This window comes from Uloborus diversus, chromosome 6 (assembly GCF_026930045.1).
Source record: "Uloborus diversus isolate 005 chromosome 6, Udiv.v.3.1, whole genome shotgun sequence".
Taxonomy (NCBI): domain Eukaryota; kingdom Metazoa; phylum Arthropoda; class Arachnida; order Araneae; family Uloboridae; genus Uloborus; species Uloborus diversus.
The window spans coordinates 110,195,162-110,213,902 of record NC_072736.1 but is presented as its reverse complement, the minus strand read 5'-3'; the positions used below and the strand labels follow the sequence as shown (position 1 = coordinate 110,213,902).

The 18,741-nt window shown below is 29.9% G+C and overlaps 1 protein-coding gene across 1 annotated transcript in view; it reads left to right on the top strand.

Moving 5' to 3' along the window:
• The window catches only part of LOC129224740 (coiled-coil domain-containing protein 177-like), a 40,397-nt gene that overhangs the window by 10,374 nt on the left and 11,282 nt on the right, over positions 1 to 18,741 (top strand). The window contains 4 exon segments of the mRNA XM_054859288.1: positions 6,833 to 7,031; positions 9,354 to 9,465; positions 13,519 to 13,641; positions 15,049 to 15,344. Coding sequence (XP_054715263.1) covers positions 6,834 to 7,031; positions 9,354 to 9,465; positions 13,519 to 13,641; positions 15,049 to 15,344 — 729 coding nt within the window. The 5' untranslated portion in view covers position 6,833.

Genomic DNA, 18,741 nt, shown 5'->3' with positions numbered 1-18,741 from the left:
TGATCTCTCGGATCTGTCTCATCACTTGTATCACTTACATCACTATTTTCATCTCTTTCAATTTCATCAATAATAGCTAAATTAAAACTTGTATTGAAGTTCCTTGTTTCCTTGGCTAATTTTTCACAAAATGCTGCTTTTGATGTTTCACGCATTTCCTGACACTTAATGTTTCAGTGTAATATTTTATCGTGTGAGCTAAAGGTTGCTAGATGATCACTTTTCATAGATTGAAGAAAAGCTAAATCTTCTGGATTTTTTATAAGGCATTCTACATTTTTAGGCCATAATGAAAATGTTTTAGCTAATTCTTCTTCCAATTTCTTTACTTTATTAATGGAATTTGTTGTATTTCTTCTTTGAAGAGGAATTGCTTTTAGTTTTGTGTTGTCTTTATGAAGTTTTAGTATTTTCTCACAGGATTTACTTTCAGTAATCATTGGAATGTTTGCTTTTGCATAGAAATCAGATATTTTTGACAAGGCAAGTTTTGAAGACTCCCATTTGGTAAGATTCTGATCGGCACCTTTCTCAATATGACATATCAAGCAGCGAAGCACTTGCAAGCTAGTGGGTGAACGTGAGCCCTTAAATTCCGAGTCCTCTTGAGTTATTCCAAGTCCAAATAAAATTGAAGATTGTCTGGTTTTGACTTTTACCTTTTGTACAGATAAACAAGGCTTTGTTTGTGGAGAAAATGTCACTGATTCAACAGCAGCTGATTTACTCATGTTTATTGAAAAATTTCACAATATGTTACTTTCGAAAATTCATGGACCTTATGAATTAAAATAGTATAGATCAACTTATTTAAGTGGTGTTTACAACACATTTGCATAGAATAACAAGAAGAAAACTTAAAGAACTGGCATTAGCAGTTGTGTGATAGAAGAAAATGGTAGAAAGTTGAAAACAAATAGTGAACCTAAACTAACAGTTACAAAAGATGTTATGGAAAGTTACTGTAAAAATGTTAACAGTTGAAGTTAACACAGGTAAAATGTAAATGAAATAATTTAAAAATTATTTCTCAGTATTGCACTTTGAGTCACTTTTGATGTTATAACTGTTCATTTACCTTAAAAAAGAAACTTTTTGCTTGAGGTGGGATACCTAAATCAATTTTGATTTTCATAAAAATTCACAGGAATACTACCTAGTGGTATGAGAACATTTTTAAATTAGGGACAAAACAATTTTAGACTAGTCGGGCAAATGATGCACCCTACTATGAATGTGCTGTACAACACAAACTAAAAAATTTTGCATACATAGCATTGACCATCCAAAAACTCAAAATAATTTCAGATTTTAACACATTCAGACACATTTTTTACTGGTTTTAAACTAACATTTTGAGCACTAAATCAGTTAACAAATACTAACAAAGTATTTTAATCATGATTAACTATGCATTTGCTTGAATAATTGAGTTGAACCAAAAATGTAGGACTTTTCAATTTTTTTTAAAGAAATTTTTAAAACCTTGTGACATTTGCAAGACATGAGTTTTCACCTGCACTCATATTTCCAGAAATTCCTGTGAATATTTTAATGTTTCATGACCATAGCATTTTTCTTCTATTAAAAGACATTCAAATGAAACTTAATACATGATATTTATGATGAATTTAAATGTTTTTACTTTCCAGGAAATTTTTTTTTTATTGTGATGGGTGTGACAGAATTTGTGACACTGTGCAAATCCGCTACTTGGTTGAGCAATTTCTGAAAGAATAGTGATCAGTAGAGATGACAAACTTGACAGTAGTGAATATAAATTATATTTCATAAGAAAAAAAAAAGTTAGTACTGGGTGTACATTTAGTTTAGCACTTCTTTAATGGCCGCTAATGAAATTAGATCAAGTGTCGCCTTTTTTTGGTAATTACAAATATTTTTTTTTTTAATATTACCTTTACCTTTTACAGAGAAAATCAACGGGAGATCCATTAATTTGCATATTTTTACTTATTTTTTTCTTTTTTAAAGTAATATGTAAAACAGAAATCTTTGATGATGAAAAAAGTGCGGAAGCAGTCTCCCCCCCCCCCCTCTGTTGTTAAGTAAGCATTTATTTAACAACACTATGATAATCTTTTCAAAAAGTGTTGTTAAGTAAACATTTACTTAACAACACTATGATAATCTTTTCAAAAAGTGTTAGAATAATTTTTAGTGACAATTAAAGAATGAAATTTAAAATTATCTCCATTTAGCAATAATAAGAATAAAATGTTTAAATGTATCTGTGCTTGTGTAATTCATTATTATCTCTGGTTTAAGCTTATAATTAGTATTCATTCATAGCATTGAGAATGAATTATCCTCTAAAACACGCAAAAAACAGCCAGGGGTGTATTCCCTTCAGGGGTGTTTGTGACCCAAAGTTTCCAAAAATTTTGTGCTGACATTTTAAAACTAAAAAATTATTTTAAGAAACTTTTAAAATGTTTATTTTTTATATTTTTTGTTAGCATATTCAAAAGTTTTTTTTATGGGGGGGGGGGGGGGTCGAGCTTCCTCGTAGTTTCTGAAAATTTCACTGTCTTTAGAAAATTTTACTTGAGTCCACTGTCACCCCTGGTTCCTTTTTGAATACTCATGATGGCGGAAGGGGGGAAGTGGAGAATTCCGGTGTCCCGGTTGAACATTTCAGAAATCTGGCAAGCCTACATAAGAATAAAAGAACACCCAGGTCTACAAGGCAGGAATTGAACACGCTCCTCTGCTTACAAAGCAGTTGGCGAAACCACGCGGCCATCAAGGCCTCAACTGTTATAAATCGATTTATAAATTGTTTTGCTTCTAATAAGTTCACATTATTATGAGGTTTTTCATAGGTGTGTTTTTGAATTTCATGCTTTTCTCTCCTGTACTGAGTGATGTTTTTGAGTATCAGATTGTATATTTTTCAGCGATATTTTTGAATTTTAGATTTATATTTTCAGTCTTTAGATAATTTTTTTATGCTTGATAATAATTTCATATTAGTATATCATGGGGTTCCCAGCACAGTCCCCACTTCGGGGATGGCTAGGGATAACGCAGCAATGTATTAAAATTCATTTTGTGCATCATATTTTTCTAAGTTTGATAAAAATAGAAAGGGGCCCATTCAGATTTAAGCTCAGCTCAAAAGTTCTTTAACATGAAAGCCAAAATTGAGGAAAAAGGTTTAGCAAAATCCTGAAATGTTACATGTTCTCATGTTTTTCTAAAGGCCTAGTGCGCTTCATTATTCAAATTGAATTCAAGTTTTCTTTATATTATCTTTTTTTAAAATTTCTGATGGCAAAGTTTACAAGACCACTCCAGTCGAGGAACAAATAAAACAAAAGAAAAAAGAACAACAAAAAACTCAGAGAACAAATACAAAAATAAATGAACAGCTGCAGTAAAAAGACTATGAAACCAAACTGCTCCTTGCCTCCCATTAGCGGTCTACTAGAATTCGCTGTCTTAAAATTAAGCTTACCATTAAGAGGCACATGATCGGTTTTCAAAATATTGCAAGTTCCTCCTTCCAATAATGCATTTATTGCAGGGACATAATGCCCATTAATACAGGGGTCTGTCCAGGATTTTTCACAGAGTCCGTTTTTTGTGAAAAATCAAATAATTTTGTGAAAAATGAATTAATTTTGTGAAAAATCAAAAAATTTTGCAAAAAGAAAAAAAATTTTTTTTTTTTGTCAAAACAAAATTTTAGAATTTAGAGATGGCACAAACGGCATCAATTAAACTTAAAGTTGAGTGTTTTCCTCTTCTACGTCGAGAAAATCATTTTGGATTTTTTTTCTGATATTTGGCGGGGGGGGGGGGCATCGCTGTTTCAAGTATCAATATTTATCTACCATTCTACATTATGTTAAATTATACTAGATATATTTCTGTACAATACTTAAAATAATTGTAACAAAAATATGAATAAATAAAATAAAATTCAGAATAGGGTTCAGCATTCAACTTTTTGACCCAAGACACTCTTAAAAAGCACAGAATTTCGTTTAAAACTTATAAATTCCGTGATTTTAACAGAAATAAAAAGATATTTCAATTGTTTACCTCTTAACAAAGCGTAATAATCATCAAAATTTCGTAAAATCGGATTCCCATAGCGGATGCAAAGAGATCGCAATTCTCAAAGTGAAGGCATCAAAAGTATAAAAACGGCTTGTAAAAGAAATGTTTTTGATAAAATTATTTTAAAATTGCATTTTAGAGTCTATGATAAATATATCATTAATATCTGTGGACACAGTTGACCCAAAAAATAAAATAAAATAAACCATCTATTCAGCATTTTAATTTTTGACTCATAACAGAAAATGGAATTTTGCTTTAAAAACTTGAAATGAGAGTTCTAACAGAAATAAAGAGACTTTTCATTTATTTGAATCCTAATAAAGCGAAGTTAGCTTGAAAAAAGAACAAAATATGATTCTCATATCGGATGTTAAAAGATTGCATTTTTCAAAATGTAGACATCTAAAGAAAAAAAACGGTAATTAAAAGTTTATTTGAAGTTAATCATCTTTGTTAGCATCGAAAAATCAAAACCCATATAATTTCCTCCCAAAATAACAATTAAACATCGCACCGCACCGTAAAAACGCAAATATTGACAAGCTGGCAAAATGATGAGAATATTTTCTAACCAAGTCATTATTAAAGGTTCAACGCCAGACACTAAGTGGTGATAATTTTGAAGTTGGTAACGAAGCGATCATATTTTTTCCTCATCCTTACTATCCCTTTGCAGTTCTAAGTTCATTTCGCAGATATATATTATTATTGTTTATTAAATCATGAGCGGAGAAAAGTGCTTACCAATGCCTTTTCAGAAAAGTTTACAACACCGCCCCCAATTAGCTGTGATAAAACAAACAACCATTATATTTATTTGGCAGTAGCAATTATTTATCGCTTGCAAAAGCATTGCAAGAGTGCCGATTTTTTTTTTTTTTCAAAATTAGCCGATTTTGTATAAGTTGATTCCTCTAATTTGACTTAAAAAAAGGTTCCAAAAATTATCAGTTTATACACAGAAATATGCGTTATTTTGCTTTCAGATTTGCTCTTTCAAAAAACAATTTGTGACAGATCCGATCTTGTTTATCAGAATTTTGTGAAGGGTCCGTTTTGTTTGATCGGAATTTTGTGAACGGTCCATTTTGTTTGATCGGGATTTTGTGAAAGGTCCGTTTTGGTTGACGGATTTTTGTGAAGGGTCCGTTAACGGACCCAAATATCCTCTGGCCAGACCCCTGTAAGACTAGGTATTGTTGAACTTAATAGTAATTTAAACATCTTAGCTAAGATTTTCAAAAGGTTAAGTTTACCGTCGTCAATCGTCATGCTTGCTTCCTCTCTCAGATCACTCAGTGTCTTTTTTTTTGCTTAATTTATTTTTTATTTTAGCAAAAAAGTGAAAATGCTTTGTTTTATTTGTAATTCAGATAGTATTTTTACATTTTGCAAAAAATTCGACCATAGCGAAAACCCTGGGCCCATAGCATGATCTGGCAAGTGTGCCCTGTTATAAATGTAGGGACCATGATTACAAGCAAAGCATGCAAAGCTTCATTTGGCAGCAAAACCAAATGTTTCTACTGGTGAAACCCACTAAACCGCTTGTTTTAATTTTTTTTTTCAAAGTTTGGTAATCACATCAAGAACTCTAGCTTAAACTTTTACAAGTAAAATGCAATAATGTAAAAGATATTGTTTTGACTTAGTATGTTTTGTTTAACCCCACAATTTTGTAAACATTACATTGTGACTTCTTTTGTTTTCCTTCGTCCCTAGATCATGACTGCAATATCACGATCTCATTTCGACACTTCCAGATCTCATTTTTGTCGTTTATTCAAATCATTCTGGATTGAATTATAAAATTATCTTGCAATCCTATTTACAATTGAATTTAGTCATTTTGGCTTGTTAACCTTTTCACCAGAGCCTCAACTCTAAACCTCACCACCACCAGGTAGCGTCAAGTGCAGGAATGTCCTTACCGTTAGCGGTTCCTTGTTGTTTCCGTCCCGTTAATTCATTCCACATATTGGACACTTGTAACATCTGGTTTCCATTTAGGGGATATCAACCAGGAGGTTGACTACTTTGTTGTTAGATGTTCGTGAAATTTAGAATATACAATCAAATCCCATTTTAAGGAAGTTAAAAGGATCAAAGCAACCAGTCTGCTGTTGCACAATTTTGTTGTGTTTAAATTACTGTGATCCTATACTTATAAATTTGAAGAGCTCAGGATTTTTCGTTGCAGCAAAATTTTTGCTATTACAGTTTTTGTTAAAATGGGATTTGACTGTTTTTGGTATCAGAAAAGAATTATTTTGGTATTTAAATAGAATTGCAATGAAACTACAGTTGCTTACATTAGATCACTTGTGTTATTATAAAATTTTTAAATATTTATTTATTAAATAATTTAAATTTAATTTTATAAATATTTCTTTATAATTTTGGAAAAAACTTGCACTTAAAATAAATAAGCAGTTCTTGAGTTTTAAAAAATACAACAATAATTCATAACTACATTTAACCAGATAGTAAAGTGATGATAATTTATTTATTTATTTTTTTTTTTTTGAGGTGACAGAGGTTGACTTGAATATTGAAGCCACATTATTAATGGCCAGAGTGTAGAAGCGTAGTGTGTTGGCAATAATGTAATGAGTTCAATTAATGTGTTGTGTTTTTCCCTTCTAACTTCATTTCAACAAATTTAACTCCAACTGAATTTTAATAAAATTTGTCTGTCGTGTAACACTATTAATTTCATTATCATTTGTGTTTTTTTTGTTAGCATGTCTGAAGAACAAGATGTGCCTGCTGATATAGCAAAAGAAATTCAAAATGCCCCTTCAGGGTCCACACCTGTGCCTCCTCAAGACCTTGCATTAAATTTAGACTTGTATAATTATGACTCACCTGATGCACAGTCTTGTCCTTATGTCCTAACAAGTCCAAGATCATTAGAAGCTTGTTCCCGGATTGGAATTAAAGTAATTTTTTCTTTCTTTCTTTACTTGTGCCACAAAGTGCACAAAACTTTTACTCCTCTATATTTTACTATTCACTTAGTAAGTTTATGATCTCTTTAATAAATATGAAGTCGAATTTGGTACTTTTCCACTAAAGGTATGTCGCTTGGTTTGACAACTTGTTTACTTTGGTGGCAACAGAAAAATTGCTTAAAGCGATTTGCAATATCTGCAAGTATATTTAGCAAACCTAGAATTAAAAAGCTGAAGTTGTTGAATGTTGCCAACTAAAAAATTTTTCGTTTGCAATTGGGACAAACAATTAAAATCCCGAAAAATAAAGAATATGGTGACGACCAGTTAATGGAAAAGTACCTCTACTTTTCATAAAGTTTATGGGAGTAAGAAAGTACTTAATGCAATTGAGAATTCATAAAATAGAAAATTGTTTGCTATTTATTTGTTGTGAAACATGAAAAACTGTAAATGCTTCTAGTAAAGGTTATGGGCAGAGTCTGACAAATACCAAGTGCCATGTCGCTCAGGCGACTTAAAAAACTTTGGTGACTTTTTTTCAGAATAAAAGAAAAAAAAAATCATCACATATAATTGGATGCCTCTCTTGCAAATCGACTAAACCCATAAAACAAAAAGTAGAGAATAGTTATGAAGAAGATGGAGCTATCCATAATCGTAAATAGGCCCTCCTGTTATTTTCTCACATGGCCAGAAATGTATTGAACCAAAATTTTAATATAAATTCACATGCTAAGCATTGATAAAGCACTAGTAATGCAGAAATGAGGAATTTTTTAAGTAGAGTTAATCGATTTGGCAATTGAGGCATCCAATTTTTAATCCAATATTTTCATATTTTCAAGCTTGGAGATTTTTTTATTTTTATTTTTTTAATCAAAAAAGTCGGATTTTAAAAATTTAAATCAGATTTTTTTTAATTTAAATGAGATTTTTAAAATTTTTATTAAATTTATAATTATTTATTATTTTACATTTATAAAAATAATGTATTTCATACAGTAGATGAATTTATTCAACTTAGTTTTCAAATTAAGATAAGTTCTCTAACTATTCAATACATTTTAAAGATTTATAAATACATTATAATACTTCAATAAGAAGTTATTTTGTTTTATGCTTGCTTAAAAATATGTGTTTCATCATCATGTACATTTTAGTGTAAAAGAATATGTTGAGCAATTACTTTTTTTAATTATATCAGTGATGGTGTATGAGAAAAACTGAAAATAATTATTTGGTTCTATACGGAATTGAACTGTAATTTTGGAGTAAAAGCAATATTGCAAGAAGGAAAATCTGTTTCACACACATCAAGAGGGATCTATGTAGTTTTGCCTGTTGAAGTTAAGATTGTATAATGCAGTGTAGTTAAATTTAGAGCAACACATTCTAAAAATGCAAAATTAGTTTATAAAAATAAACTGATCTGATTTTAATTAAGAATTTTGATTAAAAAAAATCAGTTGATTTAAATCAACTAACCCTGTTATTTTGTCATCAAAATTCCTAGTGAATTGATATATTACAAGTGAACTGTATTGACACTTTTAAAAGGTTAGATATTTCTATCCTCAATTTATTTCTATATTTTAGCTCTGAATTGAATATTAATAACACTTGATGTATGCATTTAAAAACTGATAAAATAAAATTAATTAAGTTAGCATCTTGAAATTTGATTTAGAATTCAAGAATTTAGTTATTTAGTCACCAATTTTTCCTAGCTCCTAACATTTTACAATTTTTGGCAGACACTAGTCATGGATATTAGACAGCGTTTTTAAATACCTTAGAAAAACAGTGACAGCATCTGTATAGCAGCATGAATGTGTAATTTTTGAATTTTTTTTTACAAAAGAAATTTTTTATGTATTTTCTAAGCTGTTCTTTCGAATATGTTTTAAGAGTAGTCTGAAAACTTTTTGATTGCATAACTTTGATGTTTCCAAAAATTTAAAAATATACTGTTAGATTCAAATTCTTGAACTTGCCTTGTTAGATTCAAAGTGTGTATAGAGTTTTCTAACCTTGATGAAGCTCGAATTAAATGATGGAAATTGAAAACTTGTTACACTAACTTGACAAAAAGACAGCAAAGTAATTCTTTTAAAGTAAGATAAAGTTATATTTTGTATATGAAAGTATAAATGTAAAGCAGTATTGCTAAAATATAGTGATTCAAATAGTTAAATTCATTTAAAAAATGAGAAAAACTTCATTTCCTATAATGTGTGAAGTTTTTAGTTAAACCACTGTTAAATTTATGTGACATTTACGTTATCTGATATTATTGTGGAATTACAGCCTGTAGATTTGCTTCATAAATCTTTGGCTGAATTTTCTGATGATGTTGAACAAAATAAACCTCTAGAAGAAATTGTTAAGCTCTATGATGAACATGAACAACAAAGAATAAGTAAGTATAATTTTATATTTAGTCAATTCCTTGCACATTTCGCTCATTTAATTGCTTTAAGTTTTAACTGAGTGAAAATTGCTTGAACTAGTTAAAGAAATGAAAGGATCTACAATTTACAAGATTATTGCAGTTTGAATTTGATTTTTTAATTTCCTTTAAATTTCATTTTTCTTTTGAAAAGTACATCTAGATATTTATATTGGAGGACACACAACTGGTAATCTTGCCTAGACAGCAGCATGTACTTCATTCTGTAGTATTGGAAATTTTCTCCCTAGTGCTACAGAGTGGTCTGTTGTAATGAATTGCAACACAGTAGTGATTCGTCTCTTTCTGGCTGAAAGAGCTGGAAAAGGGTTCTGCTTCAGATACTGTAGGGCAATTCCATGAAAAGTGAAACCAGTAGGTCAAAATTTCATATTGCAGTTATTTTGCTATATTATACATCATTGTAAAGCTTGAAATGTGTATTTTCAGAATATTGCATTGCTTTTTGAATAAAAATTAAATAATAAATTTTTTTCCTAGTTGGAAGTATGATAGTCGGATCTTCAAAACAATCAGAAAAAAATACCCCTTTTTCAAACGCTTATTTCTAATAGCAAAATAAAAATAACCAAAATTAATTGCAATACAGCTGAAACTATTAACATAATACTATAATAACATGCATTTATTTTTATTTTTTTACAAAATAAAATCAGGCAATTTAAATTTAAAAAAAATGAAGTTCAATGTTACGTCCGTAACAAAAATTTAGCAAAAGTTGTCGTTACTTCCTAAAAAATCAAAATTAAAAGAAATCCTTTTTTGTCCTTTTAGCAATTCATTAGAGTAATTGTTTACCATAGTTTAAAACATTAGAATTTCTTTAGTTTTTAAAAAAATGGCGTTACAGACGTAACATTTTTTGTTACGGACGTAACAAAAAGCAGTACGTTACGTCCGTAACACATGTATATTTCCAATTAAAAAGAAAAAAAGCACAGGATGGGCAATGAAAATATAGGGTATGACATGTAATATGATATAACAAAACTTCTAACACTGTGAATTTCAAAATTTTATAAATACAGTCGACGCTCATTATAACGACCACACATTATAAAGACCGTCCCATTATAACGACCAGTGGTAGAAGTCCCAACTTTGTTCCTATAAACTCTATGTTAATTTGCTTTCGTTCTAACGACCGTTCTGTATCGTCTAATCCAAGACAGCGACCGAATCAGCGGACGCTATTTCTTGTGTTCTTTCCAATAAAACAAATTTGTAGCTTAAAATGACATTGATTATTGTTTACGGATATCTGCCTGAAGTTTACAATGTCAAATCCGACTTTAAGAGGGGGTGGGAGGGGAGATTACCATTCACCACAGCTAGCACAGAAAAAATAATGGGAAGAAAAATCGAGAAAATTCCAGATTCCTAAGAAAAGGGAGTTGACAGATGTATTGGTAGTTTGGAGTTTGAATCTAGTATTTTTAAAGATTTGGGGTTCTCGAGGGACTTTTAAATGTTTCTTTGGAAAGCAAGAGAAACACAGTTTATCACCTATATCTGAAACAGAAAATAATGTTTTGCAAAAATCACGTCTGCTAAAAAGGCAGACCTCTGTTTCTGGTTTTATCTTCAGAAATTGTTGTGGTAGTAGTAGTAGATCTGAAAGTGTGTAACATTTTCCTCCCTATATTTTCTACTTTAAAACTTGTTTAATATTCTGTCATAATATTTTGCACACTACTTTTCTAAAAATTCCTATGATAAAAAACATTTGGGCATGCATGATGACGATGTACATTTTTTTAATTTATACCTCTTATAACGACCACTCGTTATAAAGACCTTTTTCTCTGGGACGGAGATGGTCGTTATATCGAGCGTCGACTGTATTAGTGGATATTTAATTTCATTTTTTTAAATTATTGAAATACACATCGTCGCCTCAGAGCAACATTAAGACATCTAATCCTAGGAATAACACCAAGATATCCTACTGTTGCTCTGAGGTGTTAATCTCAAGGTATGATTTTTTTGTCCTCCAAATCATGCAATAAATTCAATTGCTGTTAATAATTCTAGATTAGCAATTAATGCTTAATAACGTGCATAAAAATATTCTAGAGGGTTTCTTAAATTCTTAAACTTTGCTTCATCAATGCACTATGACACAAAAGAATAGTGTTCTCCAAGTAGATTTTTGTGAAAATTACTTGATCATTTAACACGATGAAATCCAAAGCATATTGTGCGTAATTTTCATTAATAATTTTTTTTTTTAATTTATATTACAGATATTAAGTATAGTTTTTCTCTTCAAACTTCTATTATTCTGAAAGCATAGCCAAATTGATATTACTTCTTATTTAATAACTTAGAGATAAGAATTTTGTCCTGTTTGAATAGTTTAAACCAAAGTTACTGAGTTACTTTTTATTGTTATTTACTCTCCACAAAAAAATAATATTTAGATTACTGTTTCATTGATGCGTTGAATATTTTATAGTTTTAAAACTTAAATTAAAAAGAATGATTAGATTAGAATTAAAAGTACTAAATGTTATTAAACTAGCTACATCTGATCCTCAGATAAAACACATTTAGTTTTGAAGCAAGATTTAGATTACTTAGGCAAATGTTGGCCAAAATGCATTTTTCCTATGTCAGTTTCGACAATTTTTTTCCACCGTTGGCAAAAACGTGCCAATTCTGTTAAAAAGCGATCGAAATCAAAGGCAACCGTTAAACTTTAAAAGAAATTTGGCAGTTAATATGTTTGTTGAGAGATAGAGAAAATCATCGAAAATTCTTAAACTGTAAAAGTACTCTCTTGTAGAAGCCCCCCCCCCCCTCCTCTCCTTCCATGTTCATGTTAAAAATTTGAAAAATTTATTTGTAACTGAATAATTCCACTTTTGTTTTGCTTAATTTCCCCTTGGATAATTGCACTTTTTATGACGCACCAATTTATATTTTATATTTATTTACATGGTGGTTAGTATATGCATGGGAGATGCTCCCTACCTCCGCAAATCTTTAAAAACTATTAAAGTGTAACTTAAATGGGCATAATAATGTGTTAATCTAGACCATTGCACTCTCTTAACAAAAATTATTAGTATACACAAGCTTTTATTTGCTTTGGCAATTACCATATCAGACATGTTACGTCCGTAACACTTTTTTGTTACGTCCGTAACAAATATATAAATTTCTATCATAAATTTTCCAAACAATATCCATGAAAACTTTATGGTTTTAGAAAGCTTGAAATCTCAAGAACAAGTATTTCAAAGAAAATTTTAGAAATCTATGAATAATTCACAGGAATATTGGCAATTGTATGACAATGTATACATTTTGCTGTTTTTTGAGTTACGTCCGTAACAGGCAGTTTTTAATTTTTGTCACTTTTTCTAATAAAGCAATCTGCACCCAAATTTTTGATAGCATTAATAACACCAAACTATACAACAGAAAAAAAATTTGTAGCTCTTTATGAAACCAAATTGAAATTATGTGTGTTTAAAGTCTGATTGTTACGTCCGTAACGGTGGAATTGCCCTGTAGCTTGTACTTGGCCCAAAACATGTCTCATGCAGTATTTTTGGATTGATGTTGACCTCAATGTTGTTGGATTGCACTGTGACACACATTGCAATGTCGAGCAGCATAACCTCATTTCTATTCATTTTAATACCCGCCATCTTAGCAAATCACGTAAAAAACGTCTGCCAGACATTGCTAGATTCTACTGAGTATTGTCAACTAAACTGCCAACAAGTTGAAAATCAGCAAAACTTTCACATGAAATTATGAAGGCTTGGATATATGCATATTTTTCTCACTCTTTTCACCTGTTTTTCTATAAAATTTAAGTGGTAGCTATTTTTTATTTTTTCAAGCTTCTTATAAATTTACAGATTATAAATTTTATTGTTACTGCTATTTTTTATGACGAGTTTCAGAAAAACTATTATTCTTTTGTATTATGTATTTTCGCACATTGTATATTAAACTGGATTTATTAAAATTATTTTTGTGTTGAAGTTTTGTTGCAAAAGTGTCAAGCAGAGAGAGAATTTTTAATTTGGAGATCAACTTCCAAGAGGAGATCACATTCCTTATCGCCCTGTAGAAGGAATCGAATATACAAACAACAAAAAAGTAAAGGTTTGTATTTTGTTTTATTTCAAATTTAGTAGAATTTGATTTACACAATGTTTATATAATCAGTAAAAACATTGTGTAGCACAAGAGTTAATCTGCAGTTAAAACTTGTTGAATTTAAATTAAATGTTCTAGAATATTTTTGGCTCTGAATAATTCTTTAAACACTTGAAAAATGATTTAATTTTTGCTGTAACTAAACAAAGAAATCCCTTAATTTTACTCTTGAGTGTATTTTAATGTTTTGAAAGTACAGTAGAGTGTTGTTTTTCTAAACTTGTTAAGATGGCACTAGTTCAGGTAATCAAGCATTTGGATAATTGCAGAACCAATTTCAAGAATACTTTTGACTGTATAAAAATGATTGAAATATTTTTTAATGCAATAAATGCCTATTTAAATTAAATTTGATAGTGAATAAAAAGATTCAAAAAATATTGTTTACATAATTTTCCTTTTTTTTTTGAGACTGGAAGATGCTCACATCACAGAGGATATTTTGTCACAAAATATCTGAAATATTAAATTATATAAGGGGTGAGCTTAAATTTTGGAAAATGTGGATCCCAATAAAGGTCATATTGAAACCACCTAGGAAAAGTAAGAGAGGCATAAGAAAAGCTGCTGTACCCATGTACAAAATTTTCTTTTCAATTTTTGCTGATTGATCTGAGAGAATGATTGGTTGATTTTTTTTTTTTTTTTTTGTTAGGACCTACAACTTATCTGCCAAATATCCATTTGTCCCGACAGTACTTGGAATTTTTCGACCAACGTCCATAACTATAAATGTCCAAGGGTACAGCTGCTTCCCCTAAGGCTTGTTATGGTGCCATTTTATGTAAAAAGGAAGTTTGGGTCCTACCAATCAAGTTTTGTTTGACTATATGAAACCTTTCAATAATTTGTTTTTCTTGATTTTTGATATTACATCAATTTCTGTGTCAGAGATTTTTATGCATATATATTTGTGTTTCGTATTTTTTGACAATAAATATAACATTTAGCAATAGATGCATGTTTATAAAAAAATTTTGGCTCAATTGTCTTACATTGACATGCATTTGAATGGGAAATTAGTTTCCCAACTTACATAAATTTGAATTACACACTCCTTTCTTGGCTCTGCTCAATGCCTAAGTATGAGGAATTACTGTATATTGTCACCTCAGAGCAACAGTAAGATATCTTACTGTTGCTCTCAGGTGGCGATATATTTCTTTCTCTTCCATGTCATAAGTTTCACCTATTACCATGCAAGTTATACTGATTTAATCTTTTTTTTTTTACATTGTCAAAATTTTTGTATTTTTAAATGCCTTCTATTAGTTTGATGCTTTTTCAATATTCCTACTTGAAGATGAGTGCCTTTTTTTCCCTCTTTACTAAAAATAACTTTTATTCCTTCAGAATCCCCAAGCAACAGGGGATCCTTATCTCAATCATTTCGCCTTGCACAAAGAAGAAAATCAAATGATGATTTACTATCTGCTTCTGACACTCAAGAAGCTCCTGGTAATCTTCAACGCTCACGAAGTTCCTCTGTAAAAAATTTGCACAGAAGTGGTCAAAGGCCAACAAGTTGGTCTACTCCTTGTTCCCCTTACTACCAAGGATCGCGAAATCTTTTTGTCCGCATTACCTCTCCTGTTGTGTGTGCTAAGCTTCAAACTTTTCCAAAAGCTAAAATGAGATTACCTCCTAAGGTAATTTATTGTTTGTTTAGTTGTAAACTTTTATCTAATTTTCTATTCACAATAATTTGAAAGTATTGTTCTCATTAAATTGTCTGGATGGTGTGCTACAAAATTCAGACTCAAACTTGTTCTTGTGGAAGGGATAGAAGAAAAGAGTGCAAAGATTTTTTTGCTGGATAGGACTTAAAATTCCAGGCCTTATGGATAACAATTTGTAATCACATTTTTTTTTTTTTTAAGTTATTACTTTTAAAATCAGCAAACAGTAAGTAATGTGACAATCATATAGTTAAGTAATGAACTAAATTGGATTAAAGTGTGAAATGTTAAATTTTATATTGTTTGCTGCATTGTTTAAAAAATATATCAAGGTGTATAAAAAGTATATATACAATATATATTGTGTTGAAAGCAGTGGTGCGAGATCAATAAAAAAACATTAATGTTCAAAATTAAAACTGATAGTATCATCATCAACCCAAAAACACTGAACCATCAAACTTTTTATTGTATAATCCTGCATAATAAACTCTAAAATATGTTTTAATGCTAGAACTAAATTCACAGTAATCAAATTATTTATTAAGAAGATTTTTGAACTGTCGAAGAAAAGCTAATAATAATAATGATGATTAATTATTAACATTACAAATTAAGTATTGCAAAGGGATAAATAACTTCTGCATTTAAAATACAAAAAATTGAAACATCAATGTAAATTAATTGGAATAATTTCATAACATATTTTAAGTATCCACCTGAACAAAAACAAAGTAAGTTACTTAATACTTAATTTAAATCAATAACGGAATTTTGTCAAAATTTTCAAAGTTGATCCCCCCCCCCCCCCAAAAAAAAGAGAAAGCAAGTGAAGAAGAGAAAAGGAAATATTATACATAAAAAAGATTGCTTTAGCATACTTACTTCCAACGGAATTACATGGACAAATTGCAAATTATATTTAAAACTGAAACTATATTCAAATATGAAAAAAAAAAATTAAAAAAATAGCAACTTCAAATGCATACTATGTACATTTTAAAAGTATAATTAGTTTTTTTTTAAATCAGCAACTTATTGAGAGCAGAGTACAATATTAGAGGTTCATTTATATCTCAGAGAAAAACTATAATTAAAAAAAAAACATGTTTATGTTTGGGGAAAACTTATATTATTTTCCACTATGAGCTAGAAAAAAGGATTGTTAAATTTTCTGCTATATAAAGGGGATATCACACGAGAGAAATTACGGGACATCGCAACCGCAATAGGAACCATCAACGCTATCTGGAACTGGTTTTTCGGACAGGAAGTTGCCTACAGGGTTACTGCCGGTTGTGCAGACGGTTGCTCGATTTGTTCACAACGGGGGCTACCATTTTTTAGCTTATATCCATGTGTTTGCGCTTGTTCATCGCTTTTCGTCAATTCCGCATTTGGTTATCACACTGCGTCGCGTTAATTTGACACTTATGGATGAAATTAGTAATCAAATACTTAATGCAGCTCTTGCAGCTTTAATTGCATGTGGATTTGTGAAAAGACGGCAAAAAAAAGGGAAACGATCAAGGCAATGATTTCAGAGCTAGAGCATCAATTATTATTTCATGCAGTCACCAAAGCTCCTCCTGTTAAATTCATATTTGAGTTTTAACATTAATTTCTAGAACTTATGGTGAAAATTTCAGAAGAACAGAAAACTTTTATTACTATTAATTGAATGTTTGATTTAAAGTGATACTCTTGTTGCATTTAAAGAAGACATACAGAATATATGACTTCTCTAGGCTTATTTTTTCCCATAACTACTAAATTAAATCTTAATTTTAGTTAGGAATTATTAGTCACTTATTGACAGGTAAGAAGAAACTTTAATTCTAATAAATTATACCTAAATTCATAGCTAAAAACAAACATGAAAAATTTAAATAAAAAAAAAAGAGCCAGCAAACTCTGATCAATAGGCTTTTCATAATTATTTTTTTAAACTTCGAGTTCATAAATATACTGGAGATGTGCTAACACTTTAACTTACACAAATATAACGCCACTACATACATATTGCACACAGGAAAATCTGTGGCCGAGTTTATTAAAATAGTTCCAGACATTTAAAAATAAAGTGACGCTTTAAAAAAATGTAATGAAACAATGATGCGCATTTATACAAGCTATATAAGCATTTATAATACAAATAAGCTTAATACTGAGCAAATTAACACTGCATTGAATATTAGTATGTCTCAATCAATATTTCAAATGTTAATAAAAATAACTTTATCATTTAATAATGCCAAACATAATTTTTGACATCTCAACAAAATATTACAATGTGCATATCATTTTTAAAAAATTCTTTGTATTATCAAATTCTTTGATTTTCAGAGGGATTATTTTTCTTGACTGGAATAGAGTAAATGTTACTACACAGTCAAAATATTACTAAATAGGTTGAGCTAAAGGTAGAGTAAATATTTCACCATTTCGCTTTGCCTCACATTCTCCTACAGTTTAAGTATTTTCAAATGGTACATACTGTATGTACCCATCAGTTTGAATTAAAAAAGAAAAGTACAGCTTCAATGCTATGATTTTTAAAAAGGAATTTTCACGTAACTTTTTCAAGGAAAAAATGTACTGTAATTGTTCAAGTATCAGAATGGGGTGGTTTCCTCCAGTCAAAAGTAGTACTTTTATCACTGAAATTGATAGAATAAGCAAAAAAAAAAAAAACTTGGACCTAAAAATACTTTCATTTTCTCAACCGTTATTTTTTAACTAATTTTTTTAAATGTCCGATTTTTCAAACAACGCGTGGTCTTGATGATGTCACAAATACACGTGAGTAAAGATGCAAATTAAATATTTTGCTCTGTGAATGTCAACACGAATGGCATTTCATCATTCGTGGCGTCACGCGACAGAAATGTAAACAATGAAAGCGCCACGATTTAAGTAATTTTTTAAAAATATTAAACAAAAACAAATTATTTAAAAAATGGTCAGATCCTATGTTTTTAAACATGCTCTTTCAGAAAAAAATACGTTTAAAATTTTGGAAACGACCCCACTGTAACATTTGTGCAAAACAATTTTCAAAAACCTAATGAAACGAAAAACACCAATATAAATTAAGAAATGCATAAAATTCGCACTGAGGTTAACTAACGTATAAATAGCAATTTAAATTCAAAATCAGATGCAAAACCAAAGATTAAATATCGCTCATCCGTTTTTTAAAGTGTAACTGAAAATTTTTGAAACATAAAATAAATAGAACAATAAAAAGGAATCCCCACATTTCTGTCGCCACGATTGCAAATGTATTTTACAGTGACTCTGCCTGACGTCACGAAATTCCAGCGCCCTGATTGGTTCCTTCATAACTTGCCCAGAATTAAAGGCA